This window comes from Falco rusticolus, chromosome 2, assembly GCF_015220075.1.
Source record: "Falco rusticolus isolate bFalRus1 chromosome 2, bFalRus1.pri, whole genome shotgun sequence".
NCBI classification, from domain to species: Eukaryota; Metazoa; Chordata; class Aves; order Falconiformes; family Falconidae; genus Falco; species Falco rusticolus.
Genome location: NC_051188.1, coordinates 118,456,094 through 118,483,667, shown reverse-complemented (window position 1 = coordinate 118,483,667; position 27,574 = coordinate 118,456,094). Strand labels below are relative to the sequence as shown.

The 27,574-nt window shown below is 45.1% G+C and overlaps 1 protein-coding gene across 8 annotated transcripts; it reads right to left on the bottom strand.

Annotated features, from left to right (window-relative positions):
- Window positions 1–449: 449 nt before the first annotated feature.
- SH2D1B (SH2 domain containing 1B) lies at window positions 450–27,298 on the bottom strand. Of its 8 annotated transcripts, XM_037378218.1 has the most exons (8): window positions 25,565–27,297; window positions 23,751–23,855; window positions 21,894–22,031; window positions 14,728–14,897; window positions 12,603–12,698; window positions 12,316–12,475; window positions 6,918–6,981; window positions 2,099–4,747 (listed from the first exon to the last, which is right to left on the bottom strand). In XM_037378218.1, exons 6-8 carry the CDS (start codon window positions 12,447–12,449, stop codon window positions 4,511–4,513), a joined length of 435 nt encoding a protein of 144 aa, XP_037234115.1. In that variant the 5' UTR covers window positions 12,450–12,475; window positions 12,603–12,698; window positions 14,728–14,897; window positions 21,894–22,031; window positions 23,751–23,855; window positions 25,565–27,297; the 3' UTR covers window positions 2,099–4,510. The 8 variants fall into 8 exon arrangements, 7 of the variants coding, with proteins under 7 accessions (XP_037234114.1, XP_037234115.1, XP_037234117.1 ...); XM_037378220.1 differs by lacking the exon at window positions 12,603–12,698 and having other exon boundaries at window positions 25,565–27,298; XM_037378219.1 differs by lacking the exon at window positions 21,894–22,031.
- Window positions 27,299–27,574: the final 276 nt, after the last annotated feature.

The following is a 27,574-nucleotide window of genomic DNA, read 5'->3' as shown; positions in this document are numbered from 1 at the left end:
AGACCGGACTGTGGGCTTGGATGCAATTTTGGGTTTAGATGCAGCATCCAGAGCTACAGCCACCGTGGCACTGTGGATCCTAGTCCAAAGCATGGCAGCGTGAGATCCCTCAACTAGGGATTCCTCGTCACTCCGCCTTTTCCTAAGGCGGAAAATCAGTGTGACTGACCGAGCATGTGGGGGACTGCCGAGACCCTCCTTTCAGAAACGCTGTAGTGTTGTGTGCTGTTCAAGACCAGGCTGCTCAAGCTGGGATGTCTCAGCACAGCAGCTGTGCTGTCTGGATACACGTGATAACCGACCATCAGGCAGCTGCTGAATTCTGCAAAGAGAGAGGCACATCGCTGTGCGCCCTTCTACAGAGCAAAGGCGGGTTTATTTCTCTCTGATAATACTGTTCTTCACAGACAACTAGTTTCTTTTCAGTTAATGACTTTTGGACACATATGTTAGTATTTTTGGCAATGCTGGACTTTATTCACCGTTTTATTTTTTTGTCTCCTTCATGCTAGAAGTACCAGTTGATCCTGGCACCAAAAAGCGTAAGCACTGTTAAATTCATAACGAAGTCCAAAGCACTGAAAGATCTAACAGTCCTTTAACAAATAGCGGTGTGAAAGAAATGTAACAGAAAGAAATCTAACTAGTATTACCCGTCAAAATACATAAATAATTTGGGAAAGGTCTTAAACAAATGCAAAACCAATATAAATGCCTTTGTCAAGATCACAGAGAGGGGGTTGGTACTAGCGACTGGGAGAATCAGGACATATGTTCCAGTTCTGGCTTTGGCTCTTAGCTGAATGCCACCTTCAGAACAAAGGAATATGCTCAATATTTAAAATTAGGAGTAAGATTAAAGCAAATTTTTACACTATAAAAAACCCAAACCCATACACATTATAATACACAGGTAACGGCAGTGGCAAATGAAATGTGGCAAGCATTCGCATACCTAGAGGTCCTATTAAAAAAAAAAAAAAAATGTTCATACCAACATGCATGTAGAACTCTCATTCTTCTTGTAATCTACCAGAAGCATTCTGCAATATTTCAAGTATTTCAAACCATTTTCATGTTGTTGATTAATTCTTTATGGTGTGGACTTAACACAGCCTTTTTTGTTTTCATTTAGATTATTCCAAACTACAGGATAATATTAGTATTCCTTGACAGAGCTGAAATACTCTCCCGTTATGGAGCAATGAGGTAATGTCAGTCGTGCACAGAGTCTAGAGGTTTAACAGAGTTTGGAGGTTTCTAAGCATCATATGATGCCGATCAATTTTTTTTATTGTGTATGATTTTTATTCACACCTGTGGCGAATGAAGAGACAGGGCGCAGCTTGATGCAAGCAAATGTCAATTTATTGTACAGAAGCACGAGTTTTTATACACTTTCAGAAGCTGCGCGTTTTAAACAGATTGGTTCTTGAAGCTAAGCATTGCATACTAGGCAATCCCTGATTGGTGGTTAACTACCAGCAATTAACAGCAAGGTGTTACCTTTCCTTGGGCCATCCTTGGCTCCCACTCCCCTGTGCTCTGTAAACAAGTCTCATCGTGTTAATTGTTGCCTAGACAAGCTCGAGCACATTCCCCTCAGCTAACTGATTGCCATGCATGGTCCTAGTTTCCAGCCCGCTCCTGCACACACCTATCAGTTCTGCCATAAACTACTGTTTTACACACATGCATTTTTTTTGTCTTTGTCTTGCTGCTTTCTAACAGATTGTTCATTTCAGCAGTAGACACCTTGGACTATTTGCTGACTGAAAGACAAAAATACACTTAGATGCACACAGATACCTTTCCGTCCATATGTATGGATATGGATGCATGTGTCCGTTATAAAAATTATTTCTTTTATTGCTGAACAAAAACATATAGTAGCTTGTATGGGATCTACTGGGAGAAAATACTGCTGGTCTGAGAGTCTGTAAAAGGAGCAGACTAATTCCAGAGGTACAGATCCACAGCGGGGAATGCCCAGCTGGCAGCCGTGGCACAGCCCGAAACGGCAGCTTCGCAAATCATCGGGTTGCAGACCATTCAGGGTAAGACAGTGACATAGTCGTCGTCATCAATTTCTGTAAAGAAATCAATAAACCCCAAAGATGTTGTTACAGCAAGCGGCTCCTCTGAAAGCCCATGGTAAGCAGGCTGGCCAGTGGCTGTGTCGCTGGGCAGGTGTCAGTAACTCCGTTTGGTTTCTCTGCGTACTCTCTGCTGTTGCAGGGCCAGGTTTAGGTCCCACGTGCTATGGGCTGGGTCCTCCAGGAGCCCGCAGGGAGCCAAAGCCTGCACTGCCTTTCCTGAGCCAGCAAGCTCTTGCACAGTGTGAGACCCCTTCTTCCTGAGGAACAGCCAAATGCTGGAAACCGTCCCTACTTGGTAAAAACATCAATAGCTGAGGTATAGCTCTAACTATAGCATAACACCCCCTTTCTTCTCTGAATTAAAATGCAGCGGAAAAACTCTCCTCCAATCAAGGGAGGAGAGCCTAAAACCTCCTCTCCCTCCCAGACCTTGTCAGGTGCGTTATGTTGTTTGAGAAGCTGGGGGAAAGGCAGAAATGGAATGCCTGGGACTCGGTCTCCACTATGGAAACTTCCTGTCCCTTGAAGCAGCCACCCTCAGCCACAGTGTTCCCAGGCTAGAAAACAACGTTCAAAAATGCCCAACAACCACTACTGTGACTCCAGTCCCCTGAGGTGTCCCACTGGTCACACTGGCGTGCTCAGGTGTGCACGTGCTGCAAAGGCCAGCTGCTGGCGCAACACGAAGGCACGGGCCAGAAGAGTGTGGTTCTTGCTTTGGGAAAGCACCGCGGGGTTCTGTGTGGTGCCTGCATTTCAGAGAGAGAGAGATGCCACGCCATTAACCTAAGCTCCCTCTGGGAGCATGTCATAAAGCAGCCTGAGGGGAAAGTTTGGAATGCTGTAGGAGTGAAACTGAAATTAAAATTGAACGTCAACAATTCCAAAGTAATTTGATTATTTTGAGAAGACTCCATTTTTATGGGCACCCACAAACATGTTGGTAGTGAAATGAAAGGTGGGGGGCTTTTTCCCCTCCCTGTGAGCCCAGACCAGGGAAACGTGCATCTTCTAGAAAAGTTCACGTTGCAGGACCAGACAATAAAATATGCATTACACCCATTTTTTTCCTAAAAATACATCCATGCTACTGCACCATTTTCCATCTCCCTGGAACGGCAATGACAAGATACCAGAAAAATGTTTTTAGAGCAAATGTGGCACAGTGGTACAAGTGATAATGTAATGTCGGAGACCCTGGAAATGTCCCTTTGCTGCTGTTTCTCTCAGACAGGTTGTTGCTGCACTGGCCCCTACACATGCAGCGTAGTGCATGAAGCGGTGGGGAGAGCTCGCCCCTTCCCATCCCATCCTGTCGGCTTGGCACAGGGAGCGCCGGAGCTGCTGCACTCTTGGTGTGTGCAGGAAACCAGCATCTGCCAGCACGCTACGACAGGAGGTACGACTGCAGCAGAGAGAGGCTGGCCCACATGACCGCATTGTAGCTAGCCATCGTCACGAGATACAAATCACACAAAAGACTGCATATGCCAAGATTTTTTTCCCTTTACAATAATGGTACTTAATGGAAGGATCTCCCTTGCTCACACATGCTCTCACTGTGGCTCTCGTTACACCTAGAGGACCTGGAAGAGTTTCAAGATTATTTTGCAGCCTGTGACCTGATAGATACTGCAGCTGAGCATCAGGCAGCAGCGATGTGAAGAATGGCTTTCAAATGCCTGAGAGATGCTGACAAGTTACCAACAGTATCTCTAGTCATCCTCCCCAAAACAAAGACGTAAAGATGCCACGGGACTACAAAGCATGGTCTACCGCCTTGTGAAAACCTCCACCTTTACTGTAGCCATTTGCATAACATTTCTGTCAGGCAGAAACGCTGTATCCTTATCTTATACCTGGAACTTGTGAGCATAAAGTAGCAGAAGAGCAATCAGAGACTGAACTCTCTGGTTCCACAGCTGTGATCCTCAGCACAAGGTTATATGCTTCTTATTTTCAACACACCAACTTAAAATACCAATCACAACAAACCACAAGCTGGCTGGCTTCCCCCCTCCTCCCCGTCCCCAGCATCTCAAAAAGAACTGAGCTGGATTTTGATATAAAACCAGCTTTCAACCTGGACACTGAAGGTTGTGTCTTCGTAAAGACAGCCTTCATGCCCAGAGAAGCGCAGGGAGCCGGCAGCCTGGCAGAACCTCACGGGGTAAAGGTGGCCCTCAGCCTCCCCCAGACTAGAAGCATCAAGGCCCATGAAGGAGTGAGCTGTGGGCACCATCGTGCTTTGCCTTCTGTATCTTGTGTAATTTTAACGTGTTGATTTGTGGGGGATGAGGGTATGTGATCTGTGAGCTGGGAATAACCACTTTCCACTGACCATAAGAGAGAAAGAAGGATGCTGAACTTGCCAGGGGAGCTGGTCTCAGGGGACACGTAGCAGCTATTCATTACAAACCTGTCACTGCAGTCATCTGTAAAAAAACCCAAACCACAAAGGCAGAGCTAAATTTCTCACCATCATAAAGGTCATCCTTTCCTGACTTGAACCCCAGGTTTCTTCGCGAGGTGTTTGGCTTCTTTAATGGGTAGCGGAGGTTTGTTATTAGTCCTTGATTTGGCTTCTCGTAAGTGTATATGAGGTCCTTTAACGTTCTGAAATGCCTCTCCGGAACACCTTCGGAAGTCTGCAAGGAAAGCAAAAATAAAGTTTGTTTGCAACTGCCCTTTGCATGGAGTCCCCTCAATGACAGGAACAACAGACTGGTTCTTGTTTACCAAGAAGCTGTTTTGTAAATAGATTTGGTGACAAAATATTGTACTCTACTTGACACGCTGTGGACACCTGTTTGGTGGTGTGGCTATGGCACTGTGTAACCTCCCTCACTGTCTTGGTTTTTGAGAAAAGAACATCTTGAAAATATTGTCTCAGATGTGTGCTACAGCAATGCGGTACAGCAGAGCATCAAAGAGCAATGGCATTACAGACTTCCCGCTGGCCTTGGGACAGAAGTTCAGGGGCACCGTAATTAGCTCTCACTGAAAACGTTGTATTTAAACAAGCATGTGAGCAGCAGGAGCCAAACGTTTTACAAAATCTCATCATCGTCGCGCAAAGGACATGTGCAGAGGCAGCAGATGTGTATCCACCCAAAAGCCCTGCGTTGGCCGTGTCCTTTGGGCCTCAGTGGGCCTTCGGGGCTGCTTCCTTTGCCAGCTAACAAGGAAACACCTCTTGCTTTGCTTTGCTGCAGCCTTTATCTTCCCTTCAGCCCTGTATGGGCCGGTGCCACTCCCTCTGTGTCCTGGCTCTGGCTGGGATGCAGTTAACTGTCTTCTTAGCAGCCCGTATAGCGCTGTGTTGCGAATTTGTGATCAAGTGTTGATAACACACCCCTGTTTTGGCTGCTGTGGGACAGTGCTCATACAGCCTTGAGGTTGTCTCTTTCTTGCACTCTGTTCCACCCGCAAGTAGGTTGCGGGTGCACAAGATGCTAGGAGGGGACACAGCAGGACAGCGGACCTGAGTTGACCAAAGGGCTATCCCATGCCATGCCATGCCATGCCATCTGTCACTGTGTTCAGCAATAAAAATTCAGGGAAATTTGCAACCTTTGTGCTTATGGAATTTGTCTTCCCAAGTAACCATCACATGTGCTGAGGTCCTGCTTTCCTGGAGGTGGATCAACATCTGCCTCCCCATGGAAGGCAGTGACTCAACTCCTTTGCTTTGCTTCACCTATGAAACTGCCTTTCATCTTGGCCCAGGAGTTTCCTCTTGCTCTTCTTTTCCTGGGAGCAAGCAGCTGTGTGGGTGCTTAGCTGCTGGTTGGGGTCAACCTACAACTAGAATGTTCATGGCCGAATCTGGCTCTTAAAAACCCTCAAACAGTCTCCCCTCCACCACTAATATATTATTTCAGTCTATTAGTTTAGTCAGCCAAACCGGTCTGACTTGAAGACTGGAAGAACAGAACCCTTCTTTCACATTTTTGGCAAAACCTTGTAAGGAAAACGGAGTTTGAAAAACCCAAAAAGTTATATTGAGTTATTATCTGCTGATAGGCATGACAGCAAACCCCAGTCGAGTGTCTATAGTCCAAACTAGATTATTTTCTGTCAACAAACCATTATTCGTCACGGGAAATTGTGTCTTTCGTACTCAGTCCAAACCACTAATAGGCAAGAAATTGCCAGCATGTGAGAGCTTGGTGTGTCCTTTATGGAGCGAGCTGCTTCCCTTCCAATACTGCTCAATTGTTGGCAGCCCTCGTGGGTGCCCTGCTACTAGTGGAGGAGTGAGCCAGCTTTTGAAGGGTCCTCTCACCTTGCCTAGGGATTTGATCGATGCAGTCTGCTCTGACGCTTATTCAAGCGACGAGCAGCCTTATCTGGGGTCATCGCTTCAAATCCGTGGTTCTGTGCCTCAGAATCACACAGAATGATAGATACATCTCTTTTAAATCAAAAAGATCACTGCACTCTTCTGAGTCCCTACAAGGTGTTGAGTGCAATGGCAGAGCTTTCACATAGGAAAAGCTAATTAGGAACAGGAGGCAGTAACGAAAGCGATAGATTTTTTCTTCAATGCCACCTAAGAGAAATGGTCAAATCAGAAAGCAGCTGGTCAGTGAATAACAGATCCACTTCGGTTATAAGGGAGCTCTACAAAGATAATAGCTACTTCTCAGCTCATATGTAAAAATATACCTATAACATTAAAAAGTCTAGAACTGAGCAGAGAGGAAAGTAAACTTGGAAATATTTTCTAAGGTACGGTGTCCACGTATATCAATTCTTTTAGTCAAGATCATGATCTTTAGTGCGATCTTTACAGGTGAGATGAGAGTTACTCACCTGTATTTTAAAATATCCTTGGTGCTCCCTGAAGATACGGTAAGTGTAGATGAGGTCTTCAAAGCTGCGAAAAACATTGTTGCATACATCAGGCTTTTTATCAAGACCACTGCAACTTGCTTAGACTGCTATGGCTGATCCTCACAGCCAGGTTTTGGTTTTGTTTGCTTGTGTCTTAAACTGCAACGTAAGGAAAGACTACACCCAAGGAAACAAATCTAAAGGAATGCCCAATGCTGAATAGCATCGATTTTGATATCTATATCTCTATAGATGTATGTATATGCATTCATTTTTCCATTTGATTCATGTATCAGAGGTTTAAAAAGACTTGAGATTCTCTAAGGCATATCTTTAATTGTCTGTTAGCCAAAATGACTCATGCATGTTGTTTTCCTGCGTCTCAGAAACCCAACTATTACTTTATCATGCCTTGCCAATTCAGATCTGACCCTCGCTACATTGCTATGCAGATCTGTTTGATTTTTGACCAAACGTATGGCACTCTTCTTTGCCCTGCAGAGTCAGGCCACGTATGGGAAATGTAGCTACGAGTGCTCTGATCAACCTGCAGCCACCACACTGTGCTTAGTAGCACAGATCTTGACAAAGCATGCCCAGCTAGCCCACCTCCACACCAGCTACCCACCTGAGCTTTCCTCCAGCTGCTTAGTGCGTTACTATGCTGGGTTTTGTACTACTACAGCTCCAACTGAATAGATGCAGTAAGTCAAGGCAGTGAAAAGGCTTCAAGTTTACTCATCCAGAAAAGGCTGGATGTCACCGAGAGCTTGTATTATTTGTCCTGAGGCGGTAAACCACAGATTAGACCCTGAAATTCCATGTAAGGAATGCAGGTGCCATGTAAGAGAAGAGTCCTTGCTTCCACAGGGCGCCTAAGTCCTTGCTGGACACGAGCGGAGTTTCTTCACGGCGTTAGAAAGCACTTTGTGCAAACGTTGACGTGGGAATAAACTGCAAGCAAAGGGTTGGCACAGGTGTCACAGAGAACTGCAGTATCTCCATCAGCAGTGAGAAGGGGAGCCGTGACCTGGTCGACTTTCTCATTTACAGCAGCTTGGACTCATCAGACAACCTTTTCACAATGGAAAGACAGCACTAATCACGTACCCCTCCTTCAAAACTGGAGCTATAAGGAAGACTTAAACAGCTCCAAAGACAAAAGTGAGGTGCCCCTCTTTCCCTCAGGTCACACTCTAGGGGAAAACGGGCTGGCTTCCAACAACAGCCATGGCCACAGGAGAAGCAATCACCTTGCAAATGACTGACCTAGGGCTGAGATCAAGGATGAGTCACCTGGGACGGGACACAAGACTGCAATGCTGTCTGGAAACAAGCACATTGGTACGGAGTGATGCCGTGAAAGACTCCTTGCCAATGTCTTTGATCGTATTGATAGAAGCTGGGAAAGATGTGAGGGGGCAGAGAGAGCAAGAAAACCCTATTGATCTAAATAGCGGTAAAGAATGATTCTGTAGAAATCTTGCGGTTCACCTTCTGCATGAGATCTGACATTTCTCTGGAGAAGAGGGGAGGAGGTTGCCAAGGCATACACAGGAGTGGGAAGTTGCAGAATACTTTTCATGCAATCTGCTTTCCTCGTGGGAGCCCTCAAGTAAATTGCAGCACCACAAAGCCATACTGTTGTTCCCCCCGTGCTGCCCCACACAGTGACCCCTCAAGCCATCTGTGCCTTCACATATTCCAGAGGTGATCATGTACCAGGCTACTTCCACCTAGACTATGTTTGCCTTGGCCAGAGTACAGCTGGAGATGTGCATGATACTGGACTCAAGAGCATGTGTGATGTTGGGTATGTTGTGGGCTGAGCATCTGACCCCCGCTGCCGACAGCGGATGCTGTGGTGGGAGGAGGAGACACCACATGTTTGACAAAGCGTAAGGAGACTGGAAACGTCTGCAAACAGCACCTAGTATTAAAGACATGAGAAGCTGTGCAGTAAAAACGAAAGAGACAGAGAGAGCAAAGCAAAACAGAAGGGACCCTTGAGACTGCAAAATGAGAGAATGTTTCCTATGGTGAAATATAAGATTACTCTAACCAGAAGTTTCAAAGAACTTAGGAACTAAACCTAACACAGACCTTTAGAGAAGAGTAATTTGATTCCACAGACATCCCACCCCCTCGTCTGTCTTCTTATTCTCCTCACGCATGATCCCTCCCAAAACTTCATATCGCACTTGTATCACAAGAAGGCTGTTGAATTCTGGGAGAGACGTTAGTAGAACAGCCTCCAGTCACCAGCACCCAGAACATGACTGCACAGGTCCTACTTCTGAGAAAACTATTCCTTGCATTTCCCAGGGGTTATTATTATTTTTCATAATATGCAAATGTTTGAACACTCAGGCTGCTGATGGCTTTGGATGTATTTTGTGAACAGAAATAAAAACTTTATCAAATACCCCAATGGCAGCTATTGAGGAAATGAACTGGACATCATAAGCACGATCAAAAAAGGCAGTAAAGTTGCAAAGAAATACATACCACAGCAGAAAATAGAATATGTACACCCAAAAAACCCCAAACAGAAACACACACCCGTGGGGAAGTGAGGGCAGGGAGGGAGCAGTATCTGAAAAGAAGTTCTTCTAACTGGTGCACATGTTCATCAGGAGGACCTCAGCTGTAGCTACACGAATAGAGCTGTTACGAGAGGGAGAACCTTGGGGTGAAAGCCTAGCTCAGGGGACTTGTGCATAAACAAATGGGAACTTTGGAAATAAACTACTTTGCTCCGCAAAAAAAGTTACTATGGACTGAGATCAGGATAAGACTTCCAGTTAGAATAGATTTACTTGAATTAACAGAGTTGCATCATAGGGATGCATCTTTTGGTTCCTGCCTCCTTGAGATACCTGTGGAAATTCACATGTTCCTAGCTCAAGAGTATTTTATAAATGTGGGTGTTCATTATTTACACATAGACACAGAAGTAAGAAAAAAAAAATACCAGCAACCGATCATTTTTGAAACTTGCTCTTTACCGATCATCTAAATGTTGAGAGGTTACTGCCTGGATATTATTTGGCTACTGCAATTTTTACTAAGGAAACATGAAACTAACGTTAAAATGGAAACTTCTGTTTCCATGTGAACTACTAAATAATTACCAACAGATGCATATGGTACAAATTGATAAAGTGCCTGGTCTGGGCACAGGGAAGATCCAGTGGCAGAAGAGCAGGGCGAGAGGAGCTTTTTCTGGGAGAATGACATTGAACCATGAGGAGAACAGCAGCAAGAGCAGTAGGTCCACACTGAGGTGCTGTCAGAGACCTGGGACAGCTCTGGATGAAAGCAGCAGGGTGCTGTGGAGGAAGACCTATTGGCAGAGCTGTGCACCATGCCCGACTAGAGAAGAGATGATTTTTGTCCCACCATTCCAACTCCCAGATACAAGCTGGGAGTGCCCTCCCCTCCCCTCCCTCAGTCAGTAGAGGATAAAGAATTGCTTGCTTTTTCTAGCAAGTGGATCAACATCTCTGCCCTTGGATCAACTAATTTGAGAGGTGTGCATCATTTGTGAATCAACCGTATTAGGTGCTAAGCAATGTTTTAAGATGCAACCCTAATCCAAGAGTGGAAACAGCACTGAGAGTTTCAGGGTTGACTGCATCCAGTTTTAGGATTTTCTTCTTCTTTCTTCTTCCAGCTCTCTTCTGCTGAGACAACTACTTACAGACGGACCAGTCTTGGAGGCAATTCTGAGCCAACACACCATCACCATCCCATCTGCTATCTGAAGCCAGCCCTTGCTTTCACCTCTGCCAGCCAGCAGCTGTTATACCATTGCTGCCACCCCTATAGTTTAACTATTACATTTGTTAATGCATGAGTTAAAGTCAAATACACCAAACACTACAGTTTTTAAGTTTTTAACACTAAAACCCACAGAGGCTATCTGGAAGTCACATGCTTTTTCAGATGCCTGCCCAGAACACCAGTGACAGATTTTTATCTGCTCCAGCTATCATAAGATAGATCTGCTTTGCCCTTAAAAAACCCACAACGAACAAACAAAAAAACACCAGGAAAGGGAAAGCAACTGTGTTAGCATGGCACCAAGCTTAATCTTTATGTCAACTCACCTCTGCCCACAAAACAAGGTCCTGTGTTACATCCATAGTTCAAACTCACGGCTCACGCCCAAGAAGCCCTTCACTGTCTCATCTCCCTCTCCCACACGAGAGCTCAGAAGCCACCTTCCCACGCCAGGGACTAGCTTCTTCATCTTCCTCTGTGCCAGGATCCTCATTTATCCCTTCTGACAGCATATGCATGCCCTTTCCCTCCTACACCCCCTGCCCTCCCTGCATCACCTCCTTCCACACCATACTGGAGGCAGGTTGCCACAGCCCCCACCCTGAGCGCTCTATTTGCCCCCCACTTGCTATTTCTCTTCTTCTTACTCCATCATTTCACTGACCTCCTTTCTTCCACCTATCAGCCCCGTAGCACTCCATGTCCCTCTCCCTTTTTCTCCTTTCTCCTTTGATTCATTTCAAAAGTAATGCTTTTTTGATTATTGATAAAAACATTTTCTGGTATTTTTGAATTACCTAGATGTGGTGTTAAATTTTTTTCATGTCGCACTGAAACACATCCTCAAGGAGAGTGGGAAACCTCACAAGGTCAAACAAAGACTCTGAGTCTAATTTATAAACTTTGAATGCATTAGGAACAGATCAATTATAGATGAAAAGTGTAAAACAGGCTTCTTGAAAGGGAAAGAAAAGTGCTATTCCCTACAGGAAAAGAAAATTATAAAAATTTAGTTGTAGTAATAAAAGTTATAGACAAGATGTTGCGAATTTCTATGCCCATCTTGTTGATGGACTTGTCATATGAATTCAAGCAGGACATTATAGCTTTCTGCCTCAGCTTATGTTCTTACATCGGACAAAATTCCTTCGAAGCTCAAGGCTAAGATTTCATCAGACAAGAAGCCCATGAAGAAGGAACTATTTTGTAACCTACTGTGAGGCTTTTCTGTGCCTCAACAGTGCTAAAATGCTATTTACCCATCGTTAGAGAGGCGGCAATTCGGTAAGGTTCTTCCCGTGTTTTGGCAGGCTAAGCTGTTTTCTCTGGGTTCCCCTCACCGGCTGCAGAGAAGCCAGCACTGACAGATTACAGCTCATCTCTCCTCTGCTGTATAAAATGTCTCTTGCAAACACCTCCCTCTCACCATGCACTGTGATGGAAGCCTACGGCAGCCAGCATTACTTGGATACATACACACCCCTGTGGAGTCTTTTAATATTAGGGAAGAACCATTAATGCTAGAGAAGATGAACACGTGTCTTTGCATCTATCTGAAAACACATAAAAGATTTAATGTTAGAGTACTTACAAAACACAGAGACACAGGGCTCCTTCCACGCTTTCACTCTCTCGTATTAAATAGCTACCATTCCTTCCATTCTTGGTCAGCAGATCTTCACAGGCTCTTTTTGTTATCTTTCCATGAAAAAATGGGAACTCCATGGACAACAGAAACCAAGGTCTCCCACCTTTGAAAGCAAGTCCAGAGAAAGGCAGAAGCATTAAAACACGGACTTCTTCCAAGTGCAGCTGCCCGCAGACAGCTGGAGCTGGAGGTGCTAAGGACGTGAGTGCATTCGTGGTGTTACCACTGACCCGTCTGTAGCCAAGGCGGCAGCCAGCCTGTGCTCGCGGCTCATGAAAGCAGCGATGGCAGGAAATGGGAGATGGTTTGTCTACATGGGTCACACTCTATATCAGAAGGGAAGATAAAATATCTTTTGTCATGTTATGTCAGCAGACATTTGACTTGTGCATCACATTTCTAAGCTCTGCAATAGCTGAGTTGACACCAAAGTATAGTTACATTTTTAAGTTAACATTTACGTTTGAAGTGGCTCAAAGCCCTGCAAATAGGGGATGCTTGGATTCCTTTCCTTGCCAGACTTGCCTTCTAACACAGCTAACAAAGCCCCCAAAGTTTTTTTCTTTTTTCTTTTTTTAAAGTTTTTTTTGTTTACTTGATTCTTCAAGTTTTGGTGAAAGTTAGCAATATTTGAGAATGAGATTTTTCAAAGCAGAGCATTCCCCCCACCCCTCCCTTTCTTATTTCCAAAGTATAGCTATTTTATCAAGAAGTTCTGCTGTCTCTGTGCCGTGATTTAGAAAGTACGGCAGGAAGGAGAAGGGGGTCGGACAGTGTCTTCTGCTACTCCCAGGAAGCTGCTGTCAATTCAACAAGGACCAGCTGGAGCCACGTGTAGAGCTGTTGCTCCCCGATGAGGGGAATGCTGCCCTGCTCCATGGAAGATGCTTTCCCAGGCATTTTGTACTTTCCCTGCTGGAAGCCAAGGACCAGGGGACAAGCCCACAGACCTGCAGAAGCAGGTCTCAAGGTCAAAGTGGAGTCCAGCTACATGAGCAACTGGCAAGGGTCTTCTTGATTTCAAAACGTGCTGTTTGTATGTTCACCTCCTGTCTCTGACACCTAGGGCCAACTCCTTCTGAACTATGAAGTCCTTGTGATGTGTCATGGTTTCCCTGTTGCCAGACCACACCTGTGAACCCCCAGCCCCGAGGCAATGACCCCTGCAGTTTCACTTCAAGACAGTAACAACCGGCACCACTGCTGCCACTTACCCTGTTAGTACTGGTGACATTGGACCTGTCTGGTGCGATTCCAGGATCCACCTTGCTGATGATCCACACAGAAGACAAGGGAATGCCAAAAGATGCCATTCTGATATTTCACCCCTTCTCTTTCACAAATCCTCCCCCATTTTACCAAACTCCAAGAAACTCACGACGACGAGCACTTGACAGTTAGGATATGCCAGAGTTATGGCATGGTGCTGGCAAAATCTCAGTTCTCCTCCCTTTGTGCAAATAAAGTATGATAAAGGATCAGGTGTGATGGTGGGGATGGTCAGTCCTATGACCATTATTTTCCTGTGTGTCATCTACCTTGCTAAAGCCGTAACTGGGCTATCCTACAGGAGTAATACATACAGGAATAAAAATAAATAAATGAATACAGGAATAAAAAATGTATAGGGGAGGGGGAAATTATCTATAGGAACTTTTGTGGGTTTTGTTCAAAATTAATAGGTGAATCTGAGAAAAGAACATGAGTGTTTGTGATGTCCTGATCAGCCTCAGTCATGAAGCCACGGAATGCTCCAGAAAGACTTCCAGAAAAAAAGCAATTATCTGTTTATGCAAGGGTTTAAACAGAGTTCATCAAAATAACCTGTAGAGCTATGCAAGGATTTTGATAGAGAAACAAAGTGTGATATATAGTGACCGCTGGCATCTTGACCACAGAGTGGAAAAAACACCCTGTGGAAAAAACAGGGTAAATACTGGCTGAACACTGATGAGCAAGGACAGCCGTGTTGTATATGCAGCTGTTACTTCAATATTTCTTACTCTGACAACTTTGTACACAAAAAATTCTTATAGTAACATTAGTGTCTTTAACTGCAAGTTAATCATGCATGACACTAAGCATTTCTAGATGGTATCTTAGTTCAGGAATAAAGCAAACTGGTACAGTTTAGGGTCAAAGAAATTTAGGGAGTTAGAAAAACAGATACCCCTAAGAGAGAAACCTACAAGTAGCAAGTCCAAGGTGAAGTTAAAGCTGAACTCTGTACTGCAGTGACCACAGATTACTGATAAGTCCCCATCCCCACAGGGGCAGCGGGGGGAAATACCTCCCCTCACCTTGCAAGCGTCCTTAAGAGCACATGGCAAAGGTTCTTCTTGTTATCAGATATACCTGTATTTTCCTATGGGTCAGGACTCCGTGGGGCTTTTGTGTACGTAGCTTATAAATAGAAGATTTCCACGAGGTAGCGTGAGGTGACCGGCTGCCCCAGCAGCCCAGCTCTGCACAGGACGAGCAGCGGCTGCTCAGTGCTGCCCTGCTTCAGGCAGGGTCCCTTTCCCCTGCATCAAAAGGAAAGCAGATAGGAAACAGCTGTACATCTTTAAGGAAGGCAATGGTACATGTTCTTCATAATTTTCCCTAAAGCCCTCATTAGCTACGTGCAGAAACAGAAAACAGCAATTTCAGTAGATCTCACAGAACTGAATCTAGAGGTTCCTTAAAAGGCTGACCAAAAGGTTGCCCGCTGACCGCTCAGTAGTGTGCTGCTCTGGTGGCAAAATAGGCTTTTGAGAAGATGAAAGTGCTCAAGGAGAAACAGGAGCTGGAGCTTCCTTCCAGCAGCAGTCCCCATCCCCAGCCTTGCCCACCTTCCTCCTTTGGCCACACCAGGAGCATAGGTTCCTCCCTGCCCAGCCTTTGCCTTTCCCTGCCAACGGCAGACACAGCGCTGGTGCCGGTCTTTAAGTCAGCACGCTTGTGTTTCATCGAGCCTCTTCGGAAGCCTTGCACTGGCTTTGGAAAGATACGGTGAAGTCTGAGATGACACTGAGAGCCAGGAACAGGGCATCATGCGAGGGGAAGTGGGGATCAGGAGATGCTTTGGATGGAGGAAGCGTGGCAGGGGCAGGAAGAGGGTACGGTGCACAGGGCAGTAACTGGGGAGACTGGGTGAAAGAGAACAAGACAATGGAATGACAGGAAGAATACTTAACAACCATTGAAAAGGAAGAGGCAATGGACCTCAAAAAAAAAAATGAAAACATGCTTAAGTGGGACATAAAGTAGAGTTTAAATCAAGGAACTTAAATGATAGTGACTTTATCAGAGACCTTGCAACAATGTCAAGAGGCCTAAAGGGATGAGAAATTTTGGAATAGCAATCAGGAGTTACAGTTGAGGGAAGAGTTAATGTTGCAGTGGTATAACAATTAAGGATTATCAGAAAATTAATGAAAAAAATAATTTGTGTAATAACGTAGGACTAAAAAAAAGAAGGGGAAAAGTGGACAGAAGCTTGAGAATACAGAGAAAGAAGATTTGAAAAGGAAAAGCTCTGGTTAAAGGGAGAAAGGAGTTAGCCTGTCATAAAATAATTCAGTACGCCAAACAGAAAAAGATTTTAAAGAAAATGAAACAAGGACAGCAGAAGGGTTTGAACTGGAAGAAAGACTTAGCATAAAGTAAAAGGGGCTGGAATAGACATCACATATTAGTAGATTTGGTAATAAGTAACTGAATGTAGTGAAAGATACTATCAGCCATGATCACTAATACATGTAACCCCCTCCCTTATTTCAAGGTCTGGGCAGTTACTGAGCTCCTGCAGTATCAGAGCACTGGTGCTTACACCGGTGCAAATAAGAAATTTTGAACTTGGTACTCAACTGTGGATACCACTACTGGTGAGGCTCTGCTCGGTCTTCCTGGTTTCTAAGTCTAAAACCCACTGAACTGAATCGCCTCTGAAATCCTCTGGGAGCACAGATTCAGGTGCCTGAACGAGTGCCTAGTGCTGCAGGAGACATCCTAGGACAAGTGAGATGGCCACACAGGGCTGGCAGGTGTGACACTGGGCTGCCACGGGCAGGCTCGTGACCTTTTGGGGCAGATGGAGGTCAGTCGGAATAACTACAGCATCTCAAGCAGCACTAGATGGTGGTGAATTGCTACTTTTATGTCTAAGGAAGCCAACCCTTTTACCTGCTTCTTTCTGCTCCAGATGCAGAAGAATGAAAGTGAAACCACCTTCATTTCAAGAGAAGGCACAGGGGGCTCAGTAGCTTTCCCTGCTGAGGAAAGTTTGCTTTCTTCACTATATTTGTGCACCTATAGCAATTCCCTACTACAAAAACAGGTATGGTCTCCATTCCTCTTTAGAAACACTTCCACTGTGCTTTCCAGGCAAAAAAGAAACTCCAGCTCCTGCTTCTGTCCCAGCAGCCACAGCACTGGGTCAGAACCTGGGACCGTGGACTTCCTTAGTGGTGTGCAACTGCATAACTAGCTCTAGTTAGAACCTCAGCAAAAATTCACATTTTCCAACCATCGTGGGAAGTTCCTGTGAGGACAGGAAGGAATTTATTGTGCAACTAGTCAGGTGGCCTTCTCTGTGCAATGCACTCCATTTGCTGACAAGCGTGGTCGCGCATCTGAGGTATTTCTGTTGGCCGGGGGCAGGGGCAATGACATGTTTTACGTGGCAAGATTAGACCTTTGCTCTGGTTAATCCAAGACAATTGTTTGAAAAAACTCTTGCCTTGGAAAGCATCATGAGTCATGATCAGAGGGAGGAGTTGTGCAATGATGGATTTTTAGTTCCTTTTAAGGCTTCCAATTCTTTATTCAAACAAAGAAGTGATATTCCCAAGCAGAAGTTCTAACTGTAAACCAGAAACTTCAGACACAGAAAACCTTCCTGTGGTTCTCCATGCACTGTGCATGAAGCAAGAATGGCTTTGGTGGAGTTGAAAAGTTGGGAAGCATATGTCATGGCAACAAGTTTCCACAGCTCCCTTCAATAGAAGAGGGCACCCAGGAATTAATATGATCTTTTTACCTTACCTTACCTACCTGTAGTGTTCAAGTGAATCTGGGAATAGGAGCTTCATTTAAAAGCAGAAATCATAGAAATATGCCAGAGAAAGAGGTCTGGGAGGGTGAGAGAAAAGAGAGGCTGTAAACATGGCTTGATCTGTCGCTAAACCAACATCATTTGGTGGCCAGACACAGGAGCTCCATATCATACCTTGTATGCACACACATACATATATATGCTTTGCTCTGGCCCTGGTGGGCTAATTCAGGGCAAAAATGAAAGGTCTGGCAACGACAAAAGAGGACTTGTGCATCACAGCCTGGGCTACCTGTTGATGGACACCATAAATACCTGGAAGACAGTGGGAGATGTTGGCCACCACAGAGCTGTGCCACAAGCCTCACCACAACTCGTACCATGCAGCATCAAATCTTCACCGTGTGTTGGGATTACATACCAATATATCTCCGTGGGCCAAATTTAGCTGCAGACTCTGAGCAAGCATTTCCTAACTGGCTTAAGAAACTTAGCAAGTACTTTTGGCTTACACAAACCTGCATGCCCAGGGTGCTGTGTCAGCTGAGTCTGAGCAGCCATCAGAAATATGAGCCCATGGTGTTAAATGTAAATTAATTAAATTATGTACTTAAATAATGGTATTTAATGAAACAAATTAAATCTGTATGGATTTCAGTTTGTGGGCTGGAGGAGGCAGAGAGAGAGCTACACCTGGGTTTCTTCACCACTGTTCACCAATAGAAATTTCCAGACTGCCTGAAGTCAGAGAGGCTCTCGTTTGAACAGAAAAGGGCTAGAAGGGGTGTTGCTTACGTGACAGGTAGGAGCAGAGTCTTTCTCAGTGAATTCAGGATACTGCATGGCATCATCATTTTTGTGCATCCGGAGTGGAGCTGGGCGGAGGAGCCCACCCTGGAAGCTGCTGTAACCCTGCCTGGGGAAAACCATAGTGGGCAAGTTTGTGACAACAAGGGCTTTTCATTTCAGAGGGGAAAAAAACTCTGAGAGCTTCTCCAAGCTGTGTGCAGTTAGTGATGAGAGCCTGGGAAGAAGGTACAATGGCAGTGATGCCCCAAGGTGGCGGGGCTTGAGCAGCTGGGGTGGTCATGCTGGGCTGAGCCCCTGGGCATTGCCACTCAAATCTTGGCTACACCAACCAAGCTGTGGCTGTTGTGCATCTGCTTTTAAAACAGTTTTACTCCACTCCAAAATAGGATTAGGTTGGGTTTTTTCTCCTTATCCACCAAAGGAGATTTCACAGTTCCCAGGATAGCCTCCTGCAGTGACTAACTTTCAGATGTCAGTGGGGAAAAAGCAAAGTTCTTTTCCCCGAGAGACTGCCTCCTGAGCTGCTCCTACTCCTATGTGAAAAGAGACAGCTAGATCATCGCTTCCTAGAACCCCTCCGTATGTCAGAACACTTAGGTCCTTCAGCCAGCCTCGTGTTTTCCCAACTAAGTGCAACTAATTCCTCCAGTCTCTTCCCACAAGTCACATTTTCTTGCAAGCGCTCTCTTTGGTTTTCTCTGACACCACTGTGGCTACTACTTCTGTAAAATTTGATGCCTATAATGGAACAAAATCTTTTGATTAGAAGAGCAGGACAGTTAGCTCCTCTTCCCTACGGAGAACAGCTGTTACAGAAGGCCAGCACCATTCCGGCAGCCAAGTCCTGCTCGACCATCTAATTTCTTTTCTGCCGTACTCCTGCCTTTACCCATTTTCAGTTTTCCCTCCTGTTAGCGTAAAACTTAGCGGGGGCTTTTCATAGTGACACCTCATATTATCCAGCACATTGAGAGCTCTGGTTCTACCACCTCTCCTGGCTGCAGCTCTAACAGCAAGGCTCTTGATAGCATCTCCTGGCAGTGTAGGAAATCTGAGGAAGAGCTGGGCTGCTCATCAACATTGAGTGCTCACTGAATAATTGGGGAGGGTGTGGGAGATTGAAAGCTGTGGTTGAAAGCAGCGAAAAGCACAGCCGGTGTGCTTGGCAGCTATTGAGAGCAAAGCCGAAAGCTGAAGGGTCATTTGCTGTTTGACCAGATAGCAAAACCACAAGAAAGCACAAAGCAAGCTGCATTCTAGCTAAGGCTCCTGAAAATTTGAGTTCTCGCTGAGCTGTGTCACTAGGCAGTCCCAGTGCTGAGGCTTACTGTACAAACTCAACCAACAAAGGTTTTTGCAAGAAGTACTATTGTAGTTACAAATTACATTTAATTTTGCAGAATTCACAATTGTAGCACTGTATCTACACCAGCCTGTACTTTTGCAACGTATCGTGCCTGGGTACAAAGTTATTTTGTGGTATTTGTTGATGGCAAGATTTCATTCAGACTGAAAGAAAAATCGTTATGATGTAAATGAAAGAAGAAAATGTAACTAGTGTGTCTATTACTTAAGGACTGCTGCTAGAGCTGCCTGTGCGGTGCCAGAGTAAATCCCCAAGGCTCCAGAACTCTGCCATTAGCTTTCTAATAACATGAAACCTAGGAGGAAAACCCTGATTTATAACCGTGTTAACATATTGTCTGTTTTTAAAATACAAGTAAAATGAAAACGATCCTTCAAAATGCAAACTTCTCTGTGCTAAAATTAGAATTAAAAAGTCATAGAACCAAACATTTTAAAAAAATGTTATATATATATATATATATGAGTATGTGTAAGTAGGGGGTTTTAGTCTTGAAATCATCTAGAACTTTACTTAAAAATTTACTTGCAAGATAGTCACAAAAGTAACATTTCCCTTCTCACTGGCAACCCTGCTGTCAGGATTCTCAGTGATCCACAGTCAATTATTCCCTGAGCTTATATTTCCAATTTTTGTATTTGAGTTGATATTCTTGGAAAAAAAAAATAAATCAGAAAACCTGAGAGATGGGGGAAAAAAGGTTTCCACTGACATTTTTCAGTGTCTTTAAACTGAGGAAACTGGCGGCATAAAGTGTCTGCTTAGAGAGATCTTGGTGCCTCCAGAAAGGCTTTGGCCAGGCAGTGGAGAGCAGATGCTTGAGGGATGTGGAATCCCACGGGCACTGGGCACTGTGGCTCTTCGGCTGCTGCCTGCCTGCAGAGGAACCGCTCAGGCTGACTGGAAAGACATTCCAGGAGCTCAGTGCCACCAAAATTCCTCTGCAGACTTCAGCGAAAGACCAGTTCCACCCAAAAAATGATAGACTGGAAGTTCATTCAATCCATCCTAAACGGCACAGGTCTTTGTAAGAGATAGACTTTCTCAGAACAAGTCTATACTACAATAACACAATCTTCAAGAGCTACGGAGCCTGTTCTTCAGCCTTGTTTTCACAAAAGCAGCCCCCTCCCCCGGTTTGACAGTCCTGCTTCATGTTAACTGTTACAGACCCTGAAAATCCAGCTCCTAAGACATCATTGGTCCCAAATATCACATCAAACAATTCACTCAAGGCAGTAAGAAGTCAGTTCTCATCACAATGTCCCCCCCAGCACTGCCTCTCTGTTAAATGTGCAAATAAAGCTGCGGGAGATGACAAAACCCACCGACAATCACATTTCTACACTCCTGCTATGTCCCATATGACTTCACTATAAAACTCTCCTTTTGTAGGCTTTGCCTTACTGTTTGACAACAAGACTCTGACCAGGGTGTTCATCCACCCTTCACATCCAGAGTTGCATCAACAGTGACATTTTTTTACCTTCTCTGTTTACTCTTACTAATAGGTCTTTTTACCCTTTCTAGGATTTTCCTAGTCACTAAGTTGCCATCATCCTGTCCAGGGCGCTGTGTACCCGGCAGCTACAGCTTACCACTTTGGAAGAGTGGCTTGTCCTAGTGCTGCTGGTTTCCACCTTTGCATAAACTTGAAAACACCTTTTTTTCTGTAGTAATTAGGCACTGCATACAGTAAAGAAAAACAGAGGATGATAATGTGTAAGCTTCAGAGGGCTCTTGCATAATTTTTTGAACCACTCTGATGCCAGCATTTAATTATTAGCCTTCAACTACCAAACACTTCCTATTCCTTTACTGATTGTCTGGGCAACACTGCAGAGGCGATCAGAGAGCCAGGCTCTCCCAGGGCACAGCGCAGTGCATGCACAGGGCAAAACAATGCTCCAAACCCTCAGTGGTTTACAAGACACGTTCACATAGAGCCTAGGCTTGAGTCCACTCAAGCAAGGCAGACAGACCCAAATCCTCATACTTATGCTTGAGAGTATCAACTAGGTTAAAACTCAAATGGGAGTTTAAGTCAGAGACTTAATAATAATGGAGTCAAAAGAACAGCTTAGAAGAACTTTGAAGCAGGATTTGTGCAGTGTATCAAAGCCAAAGCATTAGGACTGCCCACCTAGTTTGAACCACAAGGTATTTTTATATGTCCAACAACGGTCACTAGCAGATACGTAGAAAAAGAAAGTGTAAGGAATACACTTCTTTTCGTAACAAAGTGAGTACAGTTTTTGTATAAGAGAGGACAAAATCTGTGGAAGGAGAGCTAGGGAAGAACCTTACCGGTGAAGATGAGTTTAAAAGGGCATGTCCTGGGGCTGGTAGACAGAATCTGCAAAGTTGCGATGAAAACTGAATGTGGAAGCCTAGAGATGCTCCACTGAAAGTGATATTCAGCTCTTGTGTCCATTTTGCTGTGCTCTGTGGTGGGGAAGATAAGGGGAGGAACGGTTGTAAGGGAGGACAGCTGGGCAGCCAGGGGTCCCAGCGCATGCATCGGTTAACTTGGGCAGAGGGGGTTAACCTAGCAGGGTCTGTCAGCCAGTTGTCACCAACTGGTGGAGGCATTGGTGACTGCAGCAGAAAGAAGTGGGAGAAAGATCTCAGTCACGGCCTGCTGGGACTCCTCAAAGAAAAGCCCAGAAAGAGGCCGAGGGAACCCCTTGAGGAGAGTGCAGACCACGGGATGGAAGGGACAGAGATGGACAACAGGGGCACAGAGGGAGCAGGGTGCAACGAGAAGCCTAAGTGAGATCCTGGGAAAAGGCCTCGAAGTGGGGGGCACTAAAACCATGGGAAGAGCGACAGATGCCTCAAAGACAATCATGCAGCAGGTCAGTGATGAGGTGAGCCACAGGTGAAGGGAAAGGTGGAGGCAAACCACCACAGGAGGGAAAGAAGGGGAACTAGGAAAAAAAAGGGTGGGCAAGTGAAACAAAATCCTATTTTCCTTAACAACAACCACAGGCTGAAGAGAATAATATAGAGGGGGAAACATCTAGACCATTTCACCTTATTTTGTTTGAAGACATATGAGCAAATATTGATGTACTGCAAGCGACTCATCAGAGCCGTATGCAGTGTTAGAGCTATGGCTTTTGTGTAAACACAGCCCGCGGACTGAACTGCAGTATGGTTTTCCTGCACTGCTTCAGCTTCTCAGATCAAACTCAGGTAGCTAGTTTTGATGTCCTCCAGCACCGCTGCATTTGAGCAGGGGAACTTTTCCCTTTTCAAGACAGTTTCTATAATTGACCTGAGTGGAAGCCATGTGAGGAGTCCCACATGTTCTGTGGGTTTTGGAGCCTAAGAGCATCATGTTGGCAGCTTACTATTCACCTGCGGAGGCACCTCCCTGTTTCAGTGAGAAACACCCTCCCCCAACCCCAACCGATCTTCTACTAGTTTTCACTCGTTTGCAAAGAAGTAGATTAAGATTTAGGAAACCAGATTACAATTTAGCTCTTCAGCCAAAATTAACTCTTCTAGATCTCTAGTCTAGTTAGCGAGCCTCTGTTCTTTTTGACACAAATTAGTAGAGGCCAACATTTATCAAGGGTGTTATGTTTTTACAGCATGCTTGGATTTGATCTGCTGGGCCAGGCAGGAATGTTTTTTCTGTTACTTGATGAAGAGGGGAGAAAGAAAGGACTTGAACTACGGCAGCACAGCTATAACTGACTAACTCTTGGCGATGGAGTTCTCAGTTTTGACTCCCTTTGGCACGGAAAGCTTCCCACTGCTACTGTTGCTACTATCAAATTCATATGCAAACCCAAATGCTCCATCTCACAGCATGAAAGCTGTGTGAAATGACTCTCTGCCTTGGTGCCTCTGAAAATAACTCCACTGCACTGGTTAAATTAATCAGGAAGAAGGAAACAGGAATGAAAATTAATGGCCTGAACACTTCAATTTTTTTCATTGGAAATCTGGGAGTTTATCAACAAAGCTCACTTAACTCCTCTAGAGGAGAGAAGGATAAGAATGCGTGATTGCATAGAGACTGTTATAATCAATGTATACAGAAGTGCTGCATTAAAAAGCAGCAAAATAAGCCTTACTATGCAATTTTCCCTGTGTCTCAGCTCTTAGCTCTGTAACTTGACACACTGGTAGTGCAAGTGTGGCAGCCCTCACCGTTTTGTTTTGTTGAGTCTGTCCTGCTTGCAGCCGCTGTCTCACCTCTGTGATCAAGAGAAGATATCTGTTTGGATATGGATTCACGAGGACCTTATTTCTCACCTGTGAAGAAAGAACTTGTTATATGACATCACTTAAATATATGCAAACACCACCACCCTCACCCCCCGACCCCCCCCCCCCCCCCCCCCCCCAAATGCTCTGTAACTGTAATTAGGACCAAGAGAAAGAAAATGCAATGCAGAAACCCTTTGGTTACCATGGGGTAGCTGGCATGGCTGCAGGGGACCCTGGTGCCCCTAAGGGACAGTGACCTGGACTCAGGAGCTGCTTTCAGTTGAGGTCCAGCAACAAACCCTGGTCTCAGCAGGGCCTGCCTGGTCCCAGCCATGGGTGCCAGTCCCCGTCCCCATGGAGAAAGCCCTGAACATGACTTTAAAACTGTGCAAGTGGAACATCTGGAGTTACAGCAAAAGCAGGTTTTACCCACAGGCTTCCTTACAAATTTGAAGACATTAGTCTCAAACTAATTTTTAACAGAGCTATCAGCAAACAATCAAGTAGATCTGATTTCTTGTGCGCCCTCTGAGAGAGCCCAGTTAGACCCCTCTGCTCCGCACCCCTGGCTCTTTGCTACATGCTGGGCATTTGGTTTTGGCTTAGAGTTATTTCTTGACTGCTGAAGATACAGAGGTCTGTCACGCTGACTTGTCACATTGAAGTGACTCAACAAATTGCCCTGTCAAACTGAAGGAGCTCTGTAGGTTTCCTCAACAACTTCCATAAAATGACATCTCACTTGGCTTCGCACAGCAACATATGCGACGGCTTTATGTTTAGGACTGGGCAAACAGCAGGCAGACTGGGGCTGTAGGCTTTGGTTTTAGATAGGTATTCAAGTGTGAAACTTTAGACCCCCAAAACAAGCGAGAAAATCCTTTCATAGTGGGAAAGAAAACAGATTTCTGGATAAAGGTACAGAATTTGTCCAGTGATTTGTTTCAGACTGCGACTAAAGTATGTAGAGAAACTAAGAAGGGACCAACAAGGTAACTGGTGTACGACAACCAAAGAACAATCTCCGGCCTGTATTAGTGTATTACAATTAAGCGATACACCTCTGCCCATATATCCACCTAAAAAAGGCAGAGAGGGCTTTTTCAGCCATTCTGACTAGTCCTGTGAAGGGGTATGAGGGGGTGGGATCCATAACCAAGGCGGAGCTCAGGAGGCTTCCTCAGGCCTCCCTTGCACCAATATTTTTGACTGGGACGTGCTGTCATTTTCTTCCCCTTTTTACGTTTCACTCGGCTGAGTTAAAAAAAACCAAGGAAGGCTCTTTATCATCATGGGAAAGAGTCAGGGTGTTGGATACATGGCACCCTGTGCCTGGTGCCGACGGAGAAGCCCAAATACTCTGCGTCCTTTTCGCTTTGGTTTTACTCTCTGGATTGAGGACCGCAGCAGGATGCTGAGGCCAGCCCTCACGTTTTAGTATGTCCCATTTTCATCGATTGATTCCGCTCTTCTATAAGGTGGGGAAAAAAAAAATATCTTAGGTGTTAAAGAGCAGGAACAGAAGGCAGCAAGGCAGGGTTTTGCTCACCCACCCTGGCACAGGGCTACCCTGGTTTCTCCAGGGACATCACAGTGACAGCAGGGCTGCCCCATGGGCTGTGCAGCGGCTGCATGAGGAGAAAGCAGTGGTGTGCACTTTATAAAAGATTTCTTTTGGCTCCTGCCTGTCCTTGACACAGACACTCTGTCAGCTGTCTCAGAAAGGGGTGAGATTTACTCTGTGTAGTGGTCACCTGGCAGAGCCTGGGTGCAGCTATGCACAGCTCCAGGGTCGGCTGGGGTAGTCACCAAGCTCCTCGCACCATTCTGCCTTCATTTCCAGAAGAGAAAAAACCTTTCATGGGACAAAAACAACATAGTGAGACCAGGTTGTGATAGCTAAACACCCTCACATGCTCATCCCTGGAGCAGCAAGAAGCAGAGTCTCCCTCTGCCAAGGGAAGAGCAATTTGTTCAAGAAGATGTAGAGACGTGCTTTTGGGAGGCATGAGGGTCCAGGTAGACCAAGTGTTGCCTGCCAGTGATTTTTCTTTTTTCAACCCACACAGTATTTTATTGTTATCATTTGGCTACCCGATCCCCATTTACACTCTACTTTAAAGGGAAGAAAAGAAGCTTTTAAGCTTGCACAGTACACAAAGACAACACCTATATTCAAGCATCCAGTGTAAAGTAAAAAACTGGGAGGGCTGGGAGTAGCTGTCATCTCAGCTTTGATATGCTGTACGGGCACTGAGAAGGGCTGAGCGTGGGATTGCCAGTACAGTGGAATAACTGGACTTCCCTAAATAATCTATACAGCTTCCCAGGCTTTCAAACCTTCCTCTCCCTTCTCTATCAAAGTGCCAAGAACGGGAAGGATAAGCACAAATGACAGCACCTCTGTGGGTCCTGAGTGTCCTTTTGGGGGTTAAATGAAACATTTGTACCTTCTCTGCAGAGACAAGAGACATAACCCAACGGATTTTGGATGCCTGACTGAAGGACACAAGCTATGGCCATGGAAGATCTACATTGCCGTGCCACCCAGCTCCTGGCGCTGGCTCTTCACCCTGGGGCCACCTGAATCCCAAACTTTCTGACACAGCTGTGACTGTTTACCGTGGCAGATCTCAACTCATGCTTCAGGAAAATTCAGACTGGTTTCTTGTCATTACAGGACATTAATTAGGTCTCTTGGGTTTAATAAAAAACCATTTTTTAATATTTATAAAAAAAATCAGTAAAATTTTTTAAAAATGTGTTATTTCTCTCCATTGCTCATCCCAGATTGTTTACCTTGGTCCTTCTGATAAGTGGCTTTTGCCAAGTATTTTTTCCCTACAGCACAGAGCAGAAGTAAGGCTCCCCAGAGGCTTGCTCGGCTGTGCCTGCAGCATCCCCTTTCTTGCAACGGCTGTGAAGCTGTGTGCTTGAAAACAGCATGTTGGCCAGCAGCAAGCAGGCAGGCTGCCCAGTACAAGCCTCACCAGAAAGGCTGGAAATACAAAGCACTGCCCATCTGAGCCTTACCCCCATCCCAATAAACTCAGCACGGGAAAACACGTGCCACCTGCATTAGCCTGGAAGTTCACAAGGATTATCTTGCAAGAGCATGGTGCCTTCTGGAGTGTAACAACACAGCTGCAGTTCAGGTCACATCAGGGATTGGGCTTGATTGTCAGGGTTAGTTTTGTTTAAGCCCACTTCCACCAGTCCCCAGTCTTCTTCACATTTTCATATTTAAGATCAGGTTGCAAAAAGAAACACCCACAAAGGCTTGTCACTCGATAAGCCCATGTTCAAAACGGAATAATACTAATAACCACAAAGCAAGGCATTGTTTCAGTGAAAGGCAGCGAGCTCCGGGAGTAACGTATGAAACCTTCAGTATGACAATAAAGACTTCTCTGTTCCTCTAACATCAGGTCTGAAAGCTGTTCAAAATCTGGACGCGGTCTCTAGATGGCACTGTGAGTCTATATAATAACGATTAATCAAACATTAACAACCCTATTAAGTGTTTGCATTGCTAATTGGGCAAGAATTCACAGCTACCAAGTGGCTAGCTTCCAGTTCTTTATATATCAGACGTGATACAGATATATATATATATATACACACACATATGTGTGTGTGTATATATACACATATATACATACACACACATACGTACACATACCTAAAAAATCATAGCCATATTTATATTGCTTATTTACCCCTTGGGTCACAATGCAAGCTTGTGCTTCACCAGATCTCTTCAG

Bases quoted from the DNA above. Each gene is read 5' to 3' on its own strand.
- SH2D1B (XM_037378216.1), bottom strand. From the start codon at position 12,509: ATGCTTCTGCCTTTCTCTGGACTTGCTTTCAAAGGTGGGAGACCTTGG. The intron at 6,982-12,315 runs GTAAGTACTCTA...TGTTTTTCGCAG, and splicing joins GCCCTGTGTCTCTGTGTTTT to CTTTGAAGACCTCATCTACA. The intron at 4,748-6,917 runs GTGAGTAACTCT...CTTTCCTTGCAG, and splicing joins AAGGATATTTTAAAATACAG to ACTTCCGAAGGTGTTCCGGA.